The sequence below is a fragment of the Podarcis liolepis genome (assembly GCF_965112155.1).
Source record: "Podarcis liolepis genome assembly, chromosome: 2".
In the NCBI taxonomy this organism is placed as follows: domain Eukaryota; kingdom Metazoa; phylum Chordata; class Lepidosauria; order Squamata; family Lacertidae; genus Podarcis; species Podarcis liolepis.
Window position 1 is genome coordinate 112,351,241 of NC_139555.1, and position 19,067 is coordinate 112,370,307.

General features: G+C 46.9%; 2 protein-coding genes across 7 annotated transcripts in view; both read right to left on the bottom strand.

The window, feature by feature from the left end:
- The window catches only part of LOC310701800 (macrophage mannose receptor 1-like), a 210,937-nt gene that overhangs the window by 11,948 nt on the left and 179,922 nt on the right, over positions 1-19,067 (bottom strand). For 2 of the 6 annotated variants that reach the window (XR_014523106.1, XM_083493196.1), the window contains exon 1: positions 748-1,610. The exons of 2 other annotated variants lie outside the window; for them this stretch is intronic. Coding sequence is in view for 1 of the 4 variants with exons in the window: in XM_083493196.1 (XP_083349322.1) it covers positions 748-781 (34 nt within the window). In the remaining 3 variants the exon portion in view is untranslated. Of the gene's footprint in view, positions 1-747; positions 1,611-2,023; positions 2,127-19,067 lie in introns of those variants that run through there. 2 more of the 6 variants (XR_014523104.1, XR_014523105.1) reach the window with 2 other exon arrangements.
- Positions 6,747-15,616, bottom strand: NFKBIL1 (NFKB inhibitor like 1). The gene is made up of 5 exons (XM_083493181.1): positions 15,084-15,616; positions 13,091-13,399; positions 9,680-9,792; positions 9,478-9,595; positions 6,747-7,361 (listed from the first exon to the last, which is right to left on the bottom strand). The coding sequence occupies exons 2-5, from the start codon at positions 13,377-13,379 to the stop codon at positions 6,820-6,822; spliced, it is 1,062 nt and encodes a 353-aa protein (XP_083349307.1). The 5' UTR covers positions 13,380-13,399; positions 15,084-15,616; the 3' UTR covers positions 6,747-6,819.

The window sequence follows — 19,067 nt, forward strand, 5'->3', positions numbered from 1 at the left end:
AAAAATACAAGAATAAAAGACAAAAATAAAAATACAAGAAAAATACAAAATAAGTACACTTACAAAAAAAAGATAAAAAGGGAAAAATAAAAAATCAACCTTTCCATATCTTACATTCATATCCCTGTTTCCCTGACCTCCTCATACCTCCCTTTTTTGTATTCCAATTCAATTAATTAATTCAGCAATTTCTTTCCCTCCTTTTATCCTGATCTTTGATCTTAATATATTATAACATTAAATTTTTACCTATTTAAAAATCCAATTTTTCCATATTCTTTTATATCATTACAGCTAGAAACCACTTAACTTCATTCAAACATCATTCTAACATTCATTAATTTTGCAATACTTTTGTAAATAGTCTTTAAATTTCTTCCAATCTTCTTCCACCAACTCTACTCCCTGGTAAGGCTGCCTGCTTTAACAGCTGGTTCCAGGTGGCAGTTGAGGCACCCCTACTACTTACTCGGGAGTAAGTCCCGTTTAAAGGAATTGGCATGCAAACAACGCCTCCTAAAATCCTCTCTTCTACACAACTACGAAAGGTGCAGAAGCCTTTCAGTGGAACTTACTTCTGAGTAGACATGCACAGGATGACACTATTAATGCATTAATTCCCCTATGTCTGTTTTTTTTTTAAAAAAAATATTTTATAAAATAAAGAGGCAGATGAATAGATTTAGTTCAGAATCAATTCTGGGCCTATTCGTTGCAAATACTTTTAGTGAGATAAACTTCACTTACCTCCTAGAAGGACAGCTGACAAGAAAAGCTTCATAGCGATGCAAAAGGAGTTTCCTTGAACCAAGGCAGGTTGCAAGCGCCCAAAAAGTGCCGAGGTGCTAGGCTGCAAAAGTCAACTTCTGGGAAATTATGTCCTTGCTTGGGAGACTTAAAGCCTAGCTGTGTCTGAATGATGAAGAGAAGGACCTAGTTTTGGTCAGGATTCCACCTGAGGCAACAGCCTAGTCCACAAGATTATGCGAAAGGAAAGAAGATTTGACTTTCAAATTGAGGCATAGGCACAGAAACATCCTGTCTTCCTGGGGCGCTGAGCTGGAGACAGGTGCTTCCTTACTTTGGGAACCAGATCTCAGAGAACAAACAAGAGCTGTTTGGTCTCCATCCTGCATTGCACAGGTGTTCCCTGAGGAGCATCCATTCATTGGACTCCTGCTCCATAACTGCCAAGTGCATCCCATTTTTTAATCAGAGATCATGGCGGCCATTTTCGGTTCCGCGATCTCAAGCTACGCTCTAGCTCCTAAAAAAAAGAAAAAGCGCTTTTCCCGGGGCTTTCCTCAAGGTGAGAACGAGGTGCAAGCAACATGACTTGCCTAGGAGCGGGTCCCAGAAGACGCACATCCCGGGTTTGGGTCTCCAGAAGCTGGAAGCAGTGCTGGATTTACGTATAAGCTAAACAAGCTATAGCTTAGGGCCCCACTCTCTTGGGTGGGGAAAGAGAGGTCTGATCTTCTTGCAGTCCATGGGACTCTCAAGAGTCTCCTCCAGCACCATAATTCCAAAGCATCAATTCTTCGGCGATCAGCCTTCTTGATGGTCCAGCTCTCACTTCCAGACATCACTACTGGGAAAACCATAGCTTTAACTATACGGACCTTTGTTGGCAAGGTGATGTCTCTACCTTTTAAGATGCTGTCTAGGTTTGTCATTGCTTTTCTCCCAAGAAGCAGGCGTCTTTTAATTTTGTGGCTGCTATCACCATCTACAGTGATCATGGAGCCCAAGAAAGTAGAATCTCTCACTTCCCCTCCCCCTCCATTTCTTCCCTTTCTATTTGCCAGGAGGTGATGGGACCAGTGGCCATGATTTAGTTCAGGGGTCTGCAACCTTTAAGACAAAAAGAGCCACTTGGACCCGTTTCCGAAGGAAAAAAAACTGGGAGCCGCAAAACTCGTCATTATAAAAATAACTTTTTTGTCACTATTTTATTATTTCTTTGTTTGACCCCTCAGAATTACTCCTCCTCATAGAAATAAACGTTAAATTAACAAGTTACCTTTTTGTGTGTGTGTGTTCTTCACTCCCCTTCAAAACAGTGACCAGCGTACATGCCCCCTTTCAATGCAGTGACCAGCGTACATGCCCCTTACAATGTAGCGGGCGGGTGGGCGGGCGGGAAGGTGACGTCAGGACGGTGTGTGACTAACGCACGCACCGCCCCATGCGACGTCATAGCCAGTACAGCACCCGCCACAGTGGGGAGCACAATGCGCCTCCTCCCCTCGCTAGTATCCGCCCCGGAGCCGCGACAAAGGTGTAAAAGAGCCACATGCGGCTCCGGAGCCGTGGGTTGCCGACCCCTGATTTAGTTTCTTAGTTTCTTTTGATGTTGAGCTTCAGACCATATTTTGCGCTCTCCTCTTTCACACTCATTAAAAGGTTCTTTAATTCCTCCTCACTTTCTGCCATCAAGGTTGTGTCATCTGCATATCTGAGGTTGTTGATATGTCTTCCGACGATCTTAATTCCGGCTTGGGATTCATCCAGTCCAGCCTTTCGCATGATGAATTCTGCATATAAGTTAAATAAGCAGGGAGACAATATACAGCCTTGTCGTACTCCTTTCCCAATTATCATGGAAAATATGGATTGATACAATAGTTAAGAGTTGGAAGAAGATGCAGTTTAAAATGTTTAAAATGGGACTCCAGGGAGGGGGTGGGGGAAGTCCTGAGATTCGGAGGAATCTCTGTATATGGATATGTATAAAAATATATATTTCTAATTCTGTAAAATTATGTAAAAATGATTTATTTTTTAAAAAGATACCGTAGAGTCTGAAAAGGTTCAGAAACGAGGCAAAATTATTTTTGCACTTCAGCTAATGTAGTAAAAATGGCACCGTTCATGTAGACTAGGTAGCGGGGGAAACCCCGAGGTTTCCAAAAGTACAACAAATATTTAGGGGGAAACCCTAAGGGGAGAGAGAAAATCCAAAACAGACCAAAGAGAACAGAGTGTGCTCCGTAGGCATGGGACGTGGTGGGGGCAGGGTGTGAACCTACTAATAAATGGAATGGGTAGGGGATGGAATGGGAAAATCTGGGCTACTTTACGAACAGCGCTCCATGTTGCAGCATTTTGCTGCGGTACTGTTGAGGCCGTCTTAGGCTGCAGGTGGCCGGAGGCTGAGCCTTCCACTTTTTAAAAGCGACGATTTGCACATTGTGGAGAATTTTGAGAACCGGGGTTTTTCCTGCAGTCATTTCTTCCAAAGCAGCCTGAGCAGTAGCATGACTTACTGGTGCTACTCTTTGGCAGCGATGAGGAAACCAGTCACAAGTCAGATGAGGCTGAACTCTGGCCTCCCGCCAGCACAAACGATGGTTGAAAGTGATGGGAACTGTAGTCCAACAACGTCTGGCAGCGTACAAATTCCCCATCCCGCCTCTCCTGGTATGCCCCACGGAGGACCTTAAGGTCCACAAATGACAACATTCTGGAGGTCCCAAGTCACAAGGTGGTTAGGTTGGTCTCAACTAGGGCCAGGGCCTTTTCAGGACTGGCCCCCACTTGGTGAAACGCTCTGTCACAAGAGACCAGGGCCCTGCGGGATTTGACATCTTTCTGCAGGGCCTGCAAGACAGAGCTGTTCCGCCTGGCCTTTGGTTTGGACTCAGTCTGACCCTTATCTTTCCCACCCCTTATGGTTTTGACTTTTAAAATGAGGCTGCATTTTAAATTGCATTTTAACCTGTATTTTATTTTTTTTTTCTTATGTTTTTACTGAAATTTTATTGATATTGGCTGCCCTGAGCTCTGGCCGGGGAGGGTGGGGCATAAATAAAATTTATTATTATTGTTGTTGTTGTTGTTGTTGTTAGGGAGGGAGCTCTTGAACTCAGGTCCTGCCTGAGCGTTTCCCACATGCGTCTCATTGGCCCCTGTGAGAACAGGATGCTAGACTAAATGACTCATGTCTCCAAAGGACCAATTCACCCCCATGAGTCTGCCCAGTTCAGATTAGCATATTTTCCAGGCACCCCCATCAGAAACTGGGGAGAGGGCTTTTTGGCTAAGGAAACTTTGCTGATGAGATGCTCTCCCAGCTCTGAAATTCGAGCTCTGGGGGAAGTCCCCCTTTTTTATCTGAAAGACTTCAAGCTGCACATTACAATTACAGTGGTACCTCGGGTTACATACGCTTCAGGTTACAGACTCCTCTAACCCAAAAATAGTACCTCGGGTTAAGAACTTGCTTCAGGATGAGAGCAGAAATTGCACGGCGGCAACGGGAGGCCCCATTAGCTAAAGTGGTGCTTCAGGTTAAGAACAGTTTCAGGTTAAGAACGGACCTCCGGAACGAATTAAGTTCTTAACCCGAGGTACCACTGTATCTTTATTGTCATTGTCCCATACAGAGCAATGAAATTGAAAAAATCTACATCAGACATTCAAAAACCAGCAAGCCTGCTTTCCCAGCCTGGTTAACCCCCTAAAAACTGATACCCCATAATTAAATACAACATACTCCCACAAAGGCTACCTTACACTGCGTTTAAAACCAAAATCGCATTTGGATAAAAACTGTTTCTCAGGTGGCTAGTCCTGGTCTTTATAACCCTGTACCTTCTTCCAGAAGGCAGAAGCTGAAAGAGATTGTTTCTGGGGTGCGCACTATCCTGCACTATCTCTGCAGCTTTCTTATGGCACCTGGAAGCGTAGATTTGATCCAAGGTGCGAAGAGTGCACCCAATTATTCTCTCCACAGTCTTTACAACCCTGGACAGCATTGTTTTTCCCCTGACCGGGCAGCTCCCAAACCACACACACAGACCATAAGTTAATTACGGTCTAAAGACTAGAGTGGGTTCTAAAAATATGATTAAAGAAGAATGAAGCGGTAACATAAGGAATGTAACGAACATATGTTTGTAACGGGAGTGGGAAACCTAATTATTTTCTGGGGGGAAATGTATTAAATTTAAATAATTTGGATGAGTTTGTTAAAATTTGGAAAACTAATAAAAATTAATATTAAAAAAATAAAAATATGCCTCTTATAGGGTTGCCATATCAAAAAAGTGAAGATCCAGACACCTTTTTTTGGGAATAGTCGTTGAACAGTTTTTGTAAAATCTATTTTTAATGAATTTCACCAAATTCGACGCTGCCGACATGGGTTGCCATAAGCCCAGATTTTTTCGGACATTTCAGCGATTTTCTGCCCGGACACAGTTTCAGATGACCAAATCCAGGCTATTTCCAGGAAAAGGGACACGGGTGGCGCTGTGGTCTAAACCAGAGAGCCTCTTGGGCTTGCTGATCAGAAGGTCAACAGTTCGAATCCCCGCGACGCGGTGAGCTTCCTTTGCTCTGTCCCAGCTCCTGGCAACCTAGCAGTTCGAAAGCACACCAGTGCAAGTAGATAAATAGGTACCGCTGCGGTGGGAAGGTAAACAGCGTTTTCAAGTGCTCTGGTACTTGTCACGGTCCTCTGTGTGCCAGTAGCGATTTAGTCATGGTGGCCACATGACCCAGAAACCTGTCTGTGGACAAACGCCGGTTCCCTTGGCCTGAAAAGCAAGATGAGCGCCACAACTGGCCGAGGGAGCCGGCGTACAGCCTCCGGGTCATGTGGCCAGCATGACTAAGCCGCTTCGGGCGAACCAGAGCAGCGCACGGAAACGCCATTTACCTTCCCCCCGGTATCTATCTACTTGCACTTTGACGTGCTTTCAAACTGCTAGGTTGGCGGGAGCAGGAACCGAGCAACGGGAGCACAGCCCATCGCAGCGATTCGAACTGCCGACCTCCTGATCGGCAAGTCCTGGGCTCTGTGGTTTATCCCACAGCGCCACCCGCGTCCCAAAATACTGTATCCTAAAATATCATTAACTAGAATTGAAGCTCTGGAGAGGATGAGCAGCATAAACAAGGCCCCGCTGTGCCTCCGGTCTCTTAGGGGCTTCCGTCGCCCTCACTGACATTCTATTCGGGCTTCGGGAAGAGTTTCCTCACGAGTCACAAAGACTCCCTAGCTCTCTTCTGCCATTTCTGGGTCTGAATTAGAATTACCGTATTTTTTGCACCATAACACTCACTTTTTTCCTCCTAAAAAGTAAGGGGAAATGTCTGTGCGTGTTATGGAGGGAATGCCTACGGGTGGCATGCCTGCGGATTTTCCTCCTCTAAAAACTATGTGCGTGTTATGGTCGGGTGCGTGTTATAGAGCGAAAAATACGGTATTTAATTATTTCCCAGCACCGCACACAAGCAGAACACACGTGTGTGTGTGTGTGTGTACTGTTGTTTTGGCTGCTCTCAACATTATTATTTTTTTTGTCTGTAGGGTTGTATTTGCTATGACAAATCCATAAACTGACATTATTAACCCTGCAAAGGAACAAAGAGGGCATGAAAATGTATTGAAAACCAGCCTTTGCCAACCTTGCGCCCTCCAGATGTTCTGGACCACAACTCCAAAACATCCAGAGGGTGCCAAGCGGGCAAAGTCTGGTTTAAACAAATTCTTAAATTCTTAACTAGCGATGGTCTCCAAAGGGGGTTGCTTTCAAGACAGAAAAGGCCCGACAGAGCCACTTATCTCTGTGCTTCTCTGGAAAGACCCCCAAGAGGCTCGCAGAAAACCACTTCATTTTACATCTTGAACAAGAAGCAAGAAGCATTTTACATCTTGAACAAGAAGCAAGAAGCATTTTACGTCTTGAGCAAGAAGCCCTTTCTGCCCGCAACACAATCCAGCACGATTCCGCCCTCTTGAAAAAGGCAAAAAACAACAACCCCTTTATTCACAGACAGCCAAGGACACACACACAGAGAGAGAGAGAGTTATTTGCAAGCTTCTGCTAGCCGGTTGAACGCTTGGGACAGCGCCGTGACAGTGTCCAATATCCGGCGGCGATCCTGTTCTGCCAAGCGCGCCCCGCAGCGTTGGGCAAACTTATCCGGGTGCCAGAGGGCCTGCTGGCGCCGCAGGAAGCGCCGGTAAGCCGCTTTGTCGGAGGGCTCCATGCCGTGGAGCGCCACGGCGGCCATCTCCTCTGGCGTCCCAGCCGCGCACGGCCAGGGAATGTCCACGTATCTCAAAAGGCGCGAACCGTCGGCGGAGAAGACCCGGCTGCAGCCTTCCTCGTAGCGCAGCTTCTTGGCTTCCCTCAGTTCCTTTTCCTTGGCTCGGGCCCGCTGTTTGTAGAGCAGGTGTTCCTCCTCACGGAGGCTCCCCAACTTAGGCGGAGGTTTCTGCGGTTCCGCTTTAGGCCTCTGGCGAAGGCGTTCGTTGTCCCGGCTGCGCCTCTGCCTGTATTCGCGAGCGATGCGGTCGGCCCAGTCCTCATAGGTTTCCGTGTCTGGTCCAGCGGTGTAGAAATCCTCTGGGAAGGGCAAAAAGAGAAGAGGAATTCGAGAATACAACTTAAAGGACCGTCTCACCTGTTATACACCCAGCTGAACATGGCACTCGGACGGCAGTTGGCCAGACACATCATCGGATTCCTCATAACAGCTGTGTGACTCAAAGAGGAGGAAGAGAACTTATTTAAATTTCTAGGATGAGAATTCTCAGGCAAAATGGCAATTATGGAAGTGATAACACAACTTTGGCTGCAGCTGATCAATATTCTATGGCCTTTAAATTGTGCTTCTGGGAGGGTTTTTTTTTAAAAAAAACTATTTCTTTCCTGCTTTATCCTGTATTTTTATCTTGTGAACCGCTCTGAGAACTTCAGGTGAAGGGTTGTACAGTGGTAGCTCGGGTTACAGTTGCTTCAGGTTACATATGCTTCAGGTTACAGACTCTGCTAACCCAGAAATAGTACCTCAGGTTAAGAACTTTACCACAGGATGAGAACAGAAATCGGCGACGGCAGTGGGAGGCCCCATTAGCTAAAGTGGTACCTCAGGTTAAGAACAGTTTCAGGTTAAGAACAGACCTGCAGAACGTATTAAGTTCTTAACCCGAGGTACCACTGTTATAAATTTAATTAATTAATTATCTTTCGCAATATTTTCCCAAGCCAAGGGTCACCCCGGTGACCAATTCCCACCTCCCCCCTGGTGATCAGCACAGAAAGCCGTCAATATAATCTGCTGCAAGAGCACAGCCGCTTTGCATGTAACACTACGACAAACCATGGTTTAGTGTGGAGCTGTAAGTATGCAGGTTATCAGAGGAAAGGGCGTGGCCTTTTTGCTCTTTTGGTTGTGCCACCGTGAACTAAGCCGTGGCTTGGCTTAGCAAGTCGTTTGAAACTGGGCCCATGGTTTGCCTCGCTCCAGGCAAACCACGAGCTGTGGGTAAGGTTTTGTCTTACAGATGGCGGCTCGTGCTTTGCCTGGAGAAGACAGATTTGGAGGGTTGTTTGCCGGCTTCTCAGCAACGCACCCAGCAGCCCTGTAGGCAAAGTACAATATATATATATTTTTTAAAACAAGAGGGAAATAGTCTGCCCTGACCCCCTAGGTACATTCAGGCCTAGAAGTCAGGGTCCCTGTCTCAGGGAGGAACTTTTAATGCTGTATTTGTTTTTAACACTCGATTGGAAGCCTCCCAGAGTGGCTGGGGAAACTCAGCCAGATGGGCGGGGTATAAATAATAATAATAATATTATTATTATTATTATTATTATTATTACTTGTACCTCCCCAGGGATGCATACCTTACACAGAGCAGAAAAAAGCAGAGGGGGAGGGAGTAGACTCCCATAAGTGAAAAAATGGGGAGGGAACTGTTGCTAAGGCCATTGGCTGGTTACTCTGCTTAAATGTCTTATGCTTGGCTTTAGCAAAGTCCTTTGGTTAAATCTGATTTTTTTATTATTTTTGCCATTGCCCTTTTGCTTATGCCAGAATGGTTACTTTGTTGTTTATTGGACCTGTTTATACATGATGATCTAATTTTTGTTCTTACTGATGACTTCGTAATTTATAAAGCAGCACTATATGTGTTGGCAGCTAAGAAGATCCAGAGAAAAGAACTAGATAAAATAGAGGTCAATTGCAAAGGTGATTCGGACATTTAAGCTGGCACATTTTACCTGAGAACCCCCTGCTGTTACATCGTATGCAACAAATAATTTCTAGGAGACGTGACCGTAGTTCCTTGTATTTGCAATGCCTGATGTATTTATGGTTTTTACGGTTGTTCTTGTTTTTCTTTTTGTTTCCTTTCTGAATGATGCCATGGCTAGTGCAATAAAGTTTATGATGATGATGAATTTTTGTTCAGGCCTGTGTTTATTTTGATTACTTTGATCTGGGACTAAAAAATATGCAGGCCAAACATAGTGCAAATAATAATAGTAAATAAAATGTATATCCCACCTGTCCTACAAGCAACTACAAGCCCATTTTATCCTTCCAGCAGCTCTGTGGGGTAGGTTAAGCTGAGGGGCGGTGGATTTGAACCCAGGTCTCCCGGGACCTAGTTCAACACTCTAACCACTACACTGGCTCTCACAGAACTTTTGACTCTGCGAGGCTGAGCTTCACCTTCGTATTGCCAGCCCATCTCCTGAAACTCGTCCTCCCATTCGCCGAGGAGTTTGCGGCGCCATTCCCTCTCTGCGTCACCCTCTGCCGTGTCTTCCTCAGACGCCTCCTGAGAGCACTGCAAAAAAAGGTTACGGAAGGTATCAGCATCCAGTCTGGTCAGCAAGCACCTGAAACCCAACCTTACCCTTCCCCGACGGACCCATTTCTCTTCCTCTTCCCTCAGGAGTTCTCCTGGCGTCTTCCCATCTCTGTTCCTGATGCTCATTGCAGAGGGGCAACGGTTTCGCAAGGGCGAAAACAGGTCTTCGTAGACTGGGAGAAGGCGGAGAACAAAAAAACCGAGATTAATGAATGGCAACCGACCTAACAGCATCAGACAAACTCTCCCTCCAGTGCCCTCTAATGGCTGCAATATGCGCTGCTGACAGGAAATCCAGGCCTTTTTATACATACAGTGGTACCTCAGGTTAAGTACTTAATTTGTTCCGGAGATCCGTTCTTAACCTGAAATTGTTCTTAACCTGAAGCACCACTTTAGCTAATGGGGCCTCCTGCTGCTGCCGCGCCGCCACCGCGCAGTTTCTGTTCTCATCCTGAGGTAAAGTTCTTAACCCAAGGTACTATTTCTGGCTTAGCGGAGTCTGTAACCTGAAGCATATGTAACCTGAAGCGTATGTAACCCGAGGTACCACTGTACAGTCATACCTCGGGTTAAATAGCTTCAGGTTGAGCGTTTTCGGGTTGTGCTCTGTGGCGACCCAGAAGTAACGGAACGCGATACTTCCGGGTTTTGCCGCTCGCGCATGCACAAACACTCAAAATGATGTCACGCGCATGTGCGGAAGCGGTGACCCGCGCACGTGCAGATGCGGGTTGCGTTCGCTTCAGGATGCGAACAGGGCTCCAGAACAGATCCCGTTCGTATCCAGAGGTACCACTGTACATAGGTGTAGCCAGGATTTTTTTGGGGGGGCAGGCCTTTTGTGGAGGGGGGAACCTTAGTTAGGTATGTATTTTTATTGATTGGGGGGCAGCTGCCTCTCCCTGCCCCCCCTTTGACTACACCCATGTATATACAGATAAATAAATAAACACATAAATTTTATAGTCCACCTTTCCGCAAATAGCTCAAGGTGGAGTACATGGTTCTTCTCCCCATTTTATCCTCACAGCAAGGTTTTAACTTGTGTGGGTGTTGTTTATTGTGTGTGAGAGAGAGAGAGAGAGAAACCGTTCTTAAGTGTTATAAAAGGGACGCGGGTGGTGCTGTGGGTTAAACCACAGAGCCTAGGACTTGCCGATCAGAAGGTCGGTGGTTCGAATCCCCACAACGGGGTGAGCTCCCGTTGCTCGGTCCCTGCTCCTGCCAACCTAGCAGTTCAAAAACACGTCAAAGTGCAAGTAGATAAATAGATACTGCTCCAGCGGGAAGGTAAACGGTGCTTCTGTGCGCTGCTCTGGTTCGCCAGAATAGAATAGAATAGAATAGAATAGATTCTTTATTGTCATTACACAAGTGCAACATTGCACAAAGTGCAACGAAATTGGATGCCATCCCTTAAAACAACAAAAGCAAAACAACAACAACAACCAAACAAACCACATTCCAGCCACACCCACACCACACCCATCAAACTCCCAGGTCACACTATCGAGTTACAGCATTCAAAAAGGCCACAGCTCTTGGATAGAAACTGTTTTTCAGTCTATTTGTCTTTGTCTTGATGTTTCTATATCTCCTGCCAGAAGGCAGTAGTGCAAACAGACCGTGTCCCGGGTGAGATGAATCCTGCAGGATGTTATTTGCTTTCCTAAGACAACGGGAACCGTACAGTTCTTCCAAAGATGGGAGAGGATGACCAATAATCCTTTGGGCTGTGTTTATGACCTTCTCGAGCACCTTCCTCTCCCTAGCTGTACAACTGGAGAACCAAGCACAAATACAGTATGTAAGAATGCTCTCTATGGAGCTTCGGTAGAAGGACACCAGCAGTCTCTCACTCAGATTGTTCTTCTTTAAAAGTCTGAGGAAATAAATTCTCTGCTGGGCCTTCTTCACCAGAGCAGTGGTATGTGCGCTCCAAGTCATGCCCTGATCGATAGCTACTCCCAAAAACCTGAATTCCGCCACCCTCTCCACCCGTTCCCCGTCGATATACAAGGGCTGAATGTCCGCCTTTTTTTTTCCTGTAATCCACCACCAATTCCTTGGTCTTAGCCGTATTAAGAGCCAGATTGTTCTCTCCACACCAAACACAGAGCCGCTCCACCTCGTCCCGATAGGCGGACTCATCCCCTCCTGAAATGAGCCCTACCACCGTAGTGTCATCAGCAAACTTGATGATTTTGTTGCTGGAATAGATGGCTGTACAGTCATACGTATAGAGAGTGTAGAGCAGGGGACTCAACACACAACCCTGTGGTGAGCCGGTGTTAAGGCTAAGGGCTGTGGACATGTGTGACCCTACTCTAACCCTCTGGGAACGTTCTGACAAAAAATCCAAAACCCAGAGACAGGTGGAGTTGGAGAGTCCAATCGCCTCTAGCTTGGACACCAGTCTATGGGGGAGGATAGTGTTAAAAGCAGAGCTAAAATCCACAAACAGCAGCCTCACATAACTCCCCGGCTGCTCCAGATGGGACAGAGCAGCATGGAGAGTGGTATTGATGGCGTCTTCTGTGGATCTATTTGCTCTGTATGCAAACTGGTAGTTGTCAAAAGTTGATGGAAGACAGGACATAATGTGACGGCGCACCAGTTTCTCAAAACACTTCATGATGATTGGAGTCAGTGCAACTGGTCTATAGTCATTCAAACTACTGATTGTGGATTTTTTAGGCAGAGGGACAATAGTTGACGACTTCAGGCAGGGTGGGACAATAGACTGGTGTAAGGACTTATTGAAGATCTTAGTAAAGACCCTCGCCAGCTGATCCGCACAGCCCTTCAACACCTTTCCAGTGATGCCATCAGGTCCAGCCGCCTTCCTCGGATTCGCCATCCTCAAAACCTGTCTCACCTCATGTTCCTCTACCGTGAATGAGGGGCCCCTATGGGCTGGTGGCTGTAATACCGGCGTCTCAGGTGGCTCCTTCTCGAAGCGAGCAAAGAAGAGGTTAAGCTCCTCTGCCAGCAAGGGGTCACCGTCGACAGCACCAAGGTTAGGTTTGTAGTTGGTAATAAAAAGAAGCGGCTTAGTCATGCTGGCCACATGACCCGGAAGCTGTACGCCGGCTCCCTCGGCGAGATGAGCGCCGCAACCCCAGAGTCAGTCACGACTGGACCTAATGGTCAGGGATCCCTTAACCTTTACCTTTTAAGTGTTATAAGTTTTATAAGGCTGATTAATATTTTACAGTCTGCCAAGGACGCCGTAGTCCTACCTATCAGGGACGCTATTATCCAACCAATCAGGGATGCTGTGGCAGTAGATTTCCTGCCCTGTGAGGGAGTTGGCCTGGAAAACCATACAGATCCCTTCAACCTCCATCCTTCCATATTCCATATTCCATCTCCTCCACCCACAGCAGACAACCACAGAGCCCCATGTGCAAAGGACTTAGCTTGTCCATAAGCTGACCAAGGAACTACTCAAAGGCCGTGCCTCACCTGTGCCTCCCTTGCGGGCCACCTGTCGGGCAGCCACATGCAGAGCTGTGTCCCCACGCCGGTCCGGAATGGAGGGGTCCGCTCCGTGCTTCAGCAGGAGGATGGCGGTTTTGTGGTCCTGTCGGGCGCAGCACCGGTGAAGGGGCGTTCGGAGCTTGCGCCCGGCCGCCTCGCCCAGGTCCAAGGCTTCCCCGTGGTGCTGCAGGAGCCTGCGCAGCTTGCGGCGGCGGCTGGACTCGACGTAGCGCCACAGGCGACGCTGGTACCTTGATGCCATGGGAGCGGGCATGTGGTGGAAAGGGCTTGACGCTGTGGGGGGAGATACAGGATCAGTACCCAGCGCCCTCCCCCTGGATTCTGACCACACACCTCCATCTCTGCTTTGCTCAGCTTAGCTGTACGACCTTTGTTTCATACCAGTAGTTCCCAACCTTATTTTGGCCATTTCCCACCTAAGCGTCTCTAAAATCTTGATTACCCCCCCCCCCGTAACATATAATTCTTATTATTTTAAAAAAACCTCCTACACATGTGGAGGAAGCCAAAAAGGCCATTAATTGGTCCAAACAAGCTTCCAAAGAACATGGCATCCGATTTGCTTGTGTATTAGAATTTTAGAAATTTAGAAATTATTTATTGTAACTGTTGAGTGGATTTCTGTTTAACTTTTATATGTTGATATTATTTTGTACTGTTCTAATAATTGTTGAATGTTACCTTTTGATGTAGGTTGCTTATTTTAAAGTCTTGTTTTATTATCACATTTTTGTATTGCATTGGATTGTTATAAGTTGTACATTTTTTGTTTTTTCAGCTTGTAAACCACCTTGAGTACTGTAAGGTAGAAAGACGGTATACAAATAAAAAAATGAAATGAAAAATGAATGTATGTCACAATATATATTTATATACTGCATATGAGGCCCCTAGAACCATAAGAAATGCAAAATGCAAACAAATTCACTGTTAATAGCTCATTTTCAAATTCCCCCCCCCAAAAAACAAATTGCCCTCCTGTGGGGCGTGTGCCCCACAGCTGGGTTTTATAGCAAAGACATAGCTCATTATCCTTGTGTTTGACACCTGATACTATCTATTTACCTAATGTGTGAGCACACTCACTCACTCACAAACACACACACACACACACACACACACACACACACACACACACAGAGTGTTAGGGAAGAGAAATAGTTTTTCTGTAGGCACTTCACATCTCTGCAACGCCTTACCTGTTGGCATCCAGAAATCTTCCACTCCTTTGGGAAAGCCGGGTGCCTTACAGAGAGGCAAACATTACTCATTGGTGATGGGGGATCTTTTTACAGCTGAATAAGAGCACAGAGGGACGTGGGTGGCACTGTGGGTTAAACCACAGAGCCTAGGGCTTGCCGATCAGAAGGTCGGCGGTTTGAATCCCCGCGACGGGGTGAGCTCCCATTGCTCAGTCCCTGCTCCTGCCAACCTAGCAGTTCGAAAGCACGTCAAAGTGCAAGTAGATAAATAAGTACTGCTCCGGCGGGAAGGTAAACGGTGTTTCCGTGCGCTGCTCTGGTTCGCCAGAAGCGGCTTAGTCATGCTGGCCACATGACCCAGAAGCTGTATGCCTGCTCCCTCGGCCAGTAAAGCGAGATGAGCGCCGCAACCCCAGAATCTGCCACGACTGGACCTAATGGTCAGGGGTCCCTTTACCTTTAAGAGCCCTGCAGGATCAGGCCTATCTATTCCAGCGTCCTGCCCTTACAGCGGCCAGCAAAATGTCCCCATGGGGAGAAACCCACAGTCAGGAAACTTGGCAACTCTCCCCACCTCACTGTCCTTTCCTTGAGGGTTTTTAAGCAGAGGTTGGATGGCCATGATCTAGCTGAGAGTCCTGTTTTCCGCGGGTTGGACTAGATGACCCTAGGGGGTCCCTTTCCAACCCTACCATTCCGTGATTTCCCCCCAGAAACCTGTCTTCACGCGAGACCCGCACCCCCATCATAATTACCTAAACACCCTTCCGACAACTGCAAGGTTTCGCGCACGAAGGAATTCCTCCCGGTCTGCGTTGATTCATGGCGGAAGGGGAGGCAGAAAGGGCACGCACCGATGAGGGCGGATGTGGCTTCAGGAAGCCGCCCAAAGCGAAGTGGTCCTCGCGCGCGTGCCAGTACTTGGTGCTCAGTCTATTGGAGTCCGGCTAGGAAACCGCGAGGTAGGACCAGAAAGTAATTAGCCCTCCGGAACAGTCCCATAGCTTGTTGCTAGGTTTCTCGGTGTACTATGGAGTCGTCTCCTCTACTTTCCAGTTTATGTGGGGCTGATGGGAGTTGTAGTTCAAAACATCTGGCGGGCGCCAGACAGGCGAAGGCTGCTGGGAGGACTAGTGTGATAATTGTAGCGCTTTGAAGACTGAAAAGTGCTACATAAATGCTCATATTTACCTCTATTATTTATCGTTAGTATTAGGAGTAGTAATATTTCTGTTGTTGGCATCTGTTTTGGGAGACAAAATTAATAATAATAATTTTATTATTTATACCCCACCCATCTGGGGTATAAATAAAACATCAAACATTAAAAACTTGCCTAAACAGGGCTGCCTTCAGATATCTTCTAAAAGTGTGGTAGTTGCTTATCTCTTTGACATCTGGTGGGAGGGCGTTCCACAGGGAGGGCGCCACTACCGAGAAGGCCCTCTGCCTGGTTCCCTGTAACTTGGCTTCTCGCAGTGAGGGAACCGCCAGAAGGCCCTCTGAGCTGGACCTCAGTGTCTGGGCTGAACGATGTGGGTGGAGACGCTCCTTCAGGTATATTAGTAATATTATTAATGGTGAAACCCACACTGCATTTTAAGACGCACACCTCAGCTTCCTGTCAGCACAATTTTACAAGCAGCAGGAAGGTCCCTCAGGCTTCACACTGCAATATTTTGTTGCAGACCTCACATGTTGCTATTAATTATCACTTATAAATTGCCTTCAGTTTTCGAAGTTCTGTATAGATATTAAATTATAAGGCCCTGTTTGGAGGCCCATAATCTAATAAGCACAATATAAAAGGGAACTTGCTTAGCGCACACCACAGGAAGAAAGTCTTCCCTTGTTGGCATCTGGAAGCCCAAGTATACATACACTGCAGGTAGTCAATGACATGCCCTTCAGATTGGGCTACATCTCCCCATCATCCCTGGGGCCTTTGGTCAGGCAGCTGAGACTGATGGGAGAGCCAGTGTGGTGTAGTGGTTAAGAGCGGTTAAGAGCGTTGGACTCGTAATCTGGTGAACTGGGTTTGCTTCCCCGCTCCTCCACATGCAGCTGCTGGGTGACCTTGGGCCAGTCACACTTCTCTGAAGTCTCTCCACCCCACTCACCTCATAGAGTGTTTGTTGGGGGGAAGGAAGGGAAAGGAGATTGTTAGCCGCTTTGAGACTCCTTCGGGTAGTGATAAAGCGGGATATCAAATCCAAACTCCTCTTCTTCAACATCTGCAGGGCGCTGAATGGCTGCCCCTGACAAACGCATGCTGGGGAAATATTGGCTGGTTACTCTCCATGGTTACAGACAGGAGTCTTTCCCAGCCTGGGGGCTGAAGCTGGGACCCTCTGCATGAGATCCAGCACTGAGCTATGCCCCGTCCCCACCGGCTGCTGACTATGACAGCTGCATGGTACCTCTACATTCAGAGATGGGAGTGACATCAGGTGGAAAGGAATGTCTGCAAGACGGTGTTGCAAGGTGCTAGCTGCCTGAGACGCAGGACTGGGCAACCTGTGGTCCAAGCCTCATCCTAATTTCATAGGTGTTGAGAAGGTGAAAAATGTGACATTGGGATAAGGAGTTCCCTGGAAAGAGGAATTGATTGTTGTTGTTTTTTAATTTTTATTAGGAATTTAAACAAAACATATTACTTTAAAACACATATCTTAAAACACAGTGTTTATTCAAAACCTGCCAAGGAGTCCAATTCACTTTGTTGCATCTTTAAGTACTTTGTAAAAGGTTCCCATTCATCTTTAAAGTCACAGTTATCCTTGTCCCGTAGTTTATGTGTCAATTTTGCCAGTTCTGCACAGTCCATCAATTTCTCTTGCCATATTTCTTTAGTCGGGATTTCTTCCTTCTTCCATCCTTGTGCCATTAAGACTCTCGCCACCGTTGTTGCATACATGAAGATGTTTTTCAGCTTCTTTGGCAGGTCTTTCCCTATAATCCCTAGCAGAAATGCTTTGGGGTTTTTAAACAAATGTTAGATGGAACATTTTCTTCAATTCATTGTATATCATTTCCCAATTTTTTAAAATTACATTGCAATCCCGCCACATATGATAAAATGTCCCCTGAAAGAGGAATTGATTGTTAAACCACTCTGAGAACAGTAGGATTCTTTGGGGGAAGACACAGTGGTTAAATTGGTTAAATCAGGGCCGGCTCACCCATGTGACAGGCAGAGGTAGCCACCTCGGGTAGCAGAAGCCCAAAAGGCGGTGTTCCACGGGCTCCCTGCCCACTTCCACCACTGGTAGAGAAGCAGTGCCAGCAGCAGCTTTTGGCCAGATCTCACGATATATCACCAGAGCCCAACATTGTCAAAACTGCTTTGTAGGCATTGCCTCTCAACCCAGGTAAGGGAAGTTTTGGCAGCCATGGCACCTTCCTGTTTAGCCTCAGGCGGCAAAACAGGATGTGCTGCCCGAGGTATGATCCTTTTTTAAAAATGAATAGCACAGATGGGGCCCAATTCTAGTTTTGTCCTCCTGTTCCCCCTCCTCCCTCATGAGTTCTACAAATAAGAAAACAACGAGAATCCAACAGGCAGTGCTATCTCCGGAACTGGTTGCAAGCAAGACAGGGGGCAAGTGGGGGCTGTCTCGAGAATAAGCAGTGAATGATGGGGCAGGTCTTCCTTCCTTCTCTTGGATAAGCCTCCGTTAGGAATGAAGAAGAGGTTCCCATTTAGCTCTTTGGCACACACAGCAAAAATTAGTCGCCTGGGCCAGGGAGTATCATGATGTTCTGGGAAGGAGCGGTAGGGAAGGGTTAGGATTAGGAAGGGTTAGGAAGGGTTACGGGAGGGTGTTCCACAGGGCGGGCACCACTACCGAGAAGGCCCTTTGTCTGGTTCCCTGTAACTTGGCTTCTCACAGTGAGGGAACCGCCAGAAGGCCCTTGGCGCTAGACCTCAGTGTCTGGGCTGAACGATGGGGGTGGAGACCCTCTTTCAGGTATACTGGGCTGAGGTTGTTTAGGGCTTTAAAGGTCAGCACCAACACTTTGAATTGCGTTTTAATCGTTGTAACCCGCCCTGAAACCTTAGGGTGAAGGACAGGTAATAAATTAAAACATTGTTTAATTAAAAGATGCTGGAGGCTGTAATCTTACACACATTTACCTGGGAACCGTATCTGAAGAAGTGTGCATGCACACAAAAGCTCATAACAAGAACTTACTTAGTTGGTCTTTAAGGTGCTACTGGAAGGAAATTTTTTATTTTGACTATGGCAGACCAACACGGCTACCTATCTGTAACATTTACCTGGGAGTAAGCCCCTTCGAACGGAATCAATGAGTAGTAAAGCGCAACATTGAACTGTGAGGAAGGAGGGTTGGGGCAACGGATTGTAAAGAAAGTGTCAGAGTGGTGCAGCTTGGTAAGATTAGACAAATTCAGAGAGAATAATGATATCAGTGGCTGCTAGTGATAACTGCTATCTTACCTCCAGTGTGGCTGCTGGGAATACAGCAGGAGAGGGTGTACTGCTGCATTCAGGTCCTGCCTGGTATCTGGTCGGCCACTGCGAGAACACGATGCTAAACTAGATGGGCCTTTGGCCTGATCTAGCAGGGCCTCTCTTCCTATACCCTTAGTAAGGCAATACTTCCAAACACAAGCAGTTCAGCACTGAAACAAAATGCCTCCAGGGGCTGAGGAACCTCCTGTAAAGTGCCAAGGAGTGTGGTGGAGTCTCCTTCTTTGGAGGTCTTTAAGCAGA

Excerpts from the sequence above, each read along its gene's own strand:
- NFKBIL1 (XM_083493181.1), bottom strand. The coding sequence starts at position 13,379 with ATGCCCGCTCCCATGGCATCAAGGTACCAGCGTCGCCTGTGGCGCTAC. Across the intron at positions 9,596-9,679 it reads GGGAAGAGGAAGAGAAATGG|TGCTCTCAGGAGGCGTCTGA; the intron begins GTCCGTCGGGGA and ends CTTTTTTTGCAG. Across the intron at positions 7,362-9,477 it reads GATGGGCTGGCAATACGAAG|AGGATTTCTACACCGCTGGA; the intron begins GTGAAGCTCAGC and ends TGCCCTTCCCAG.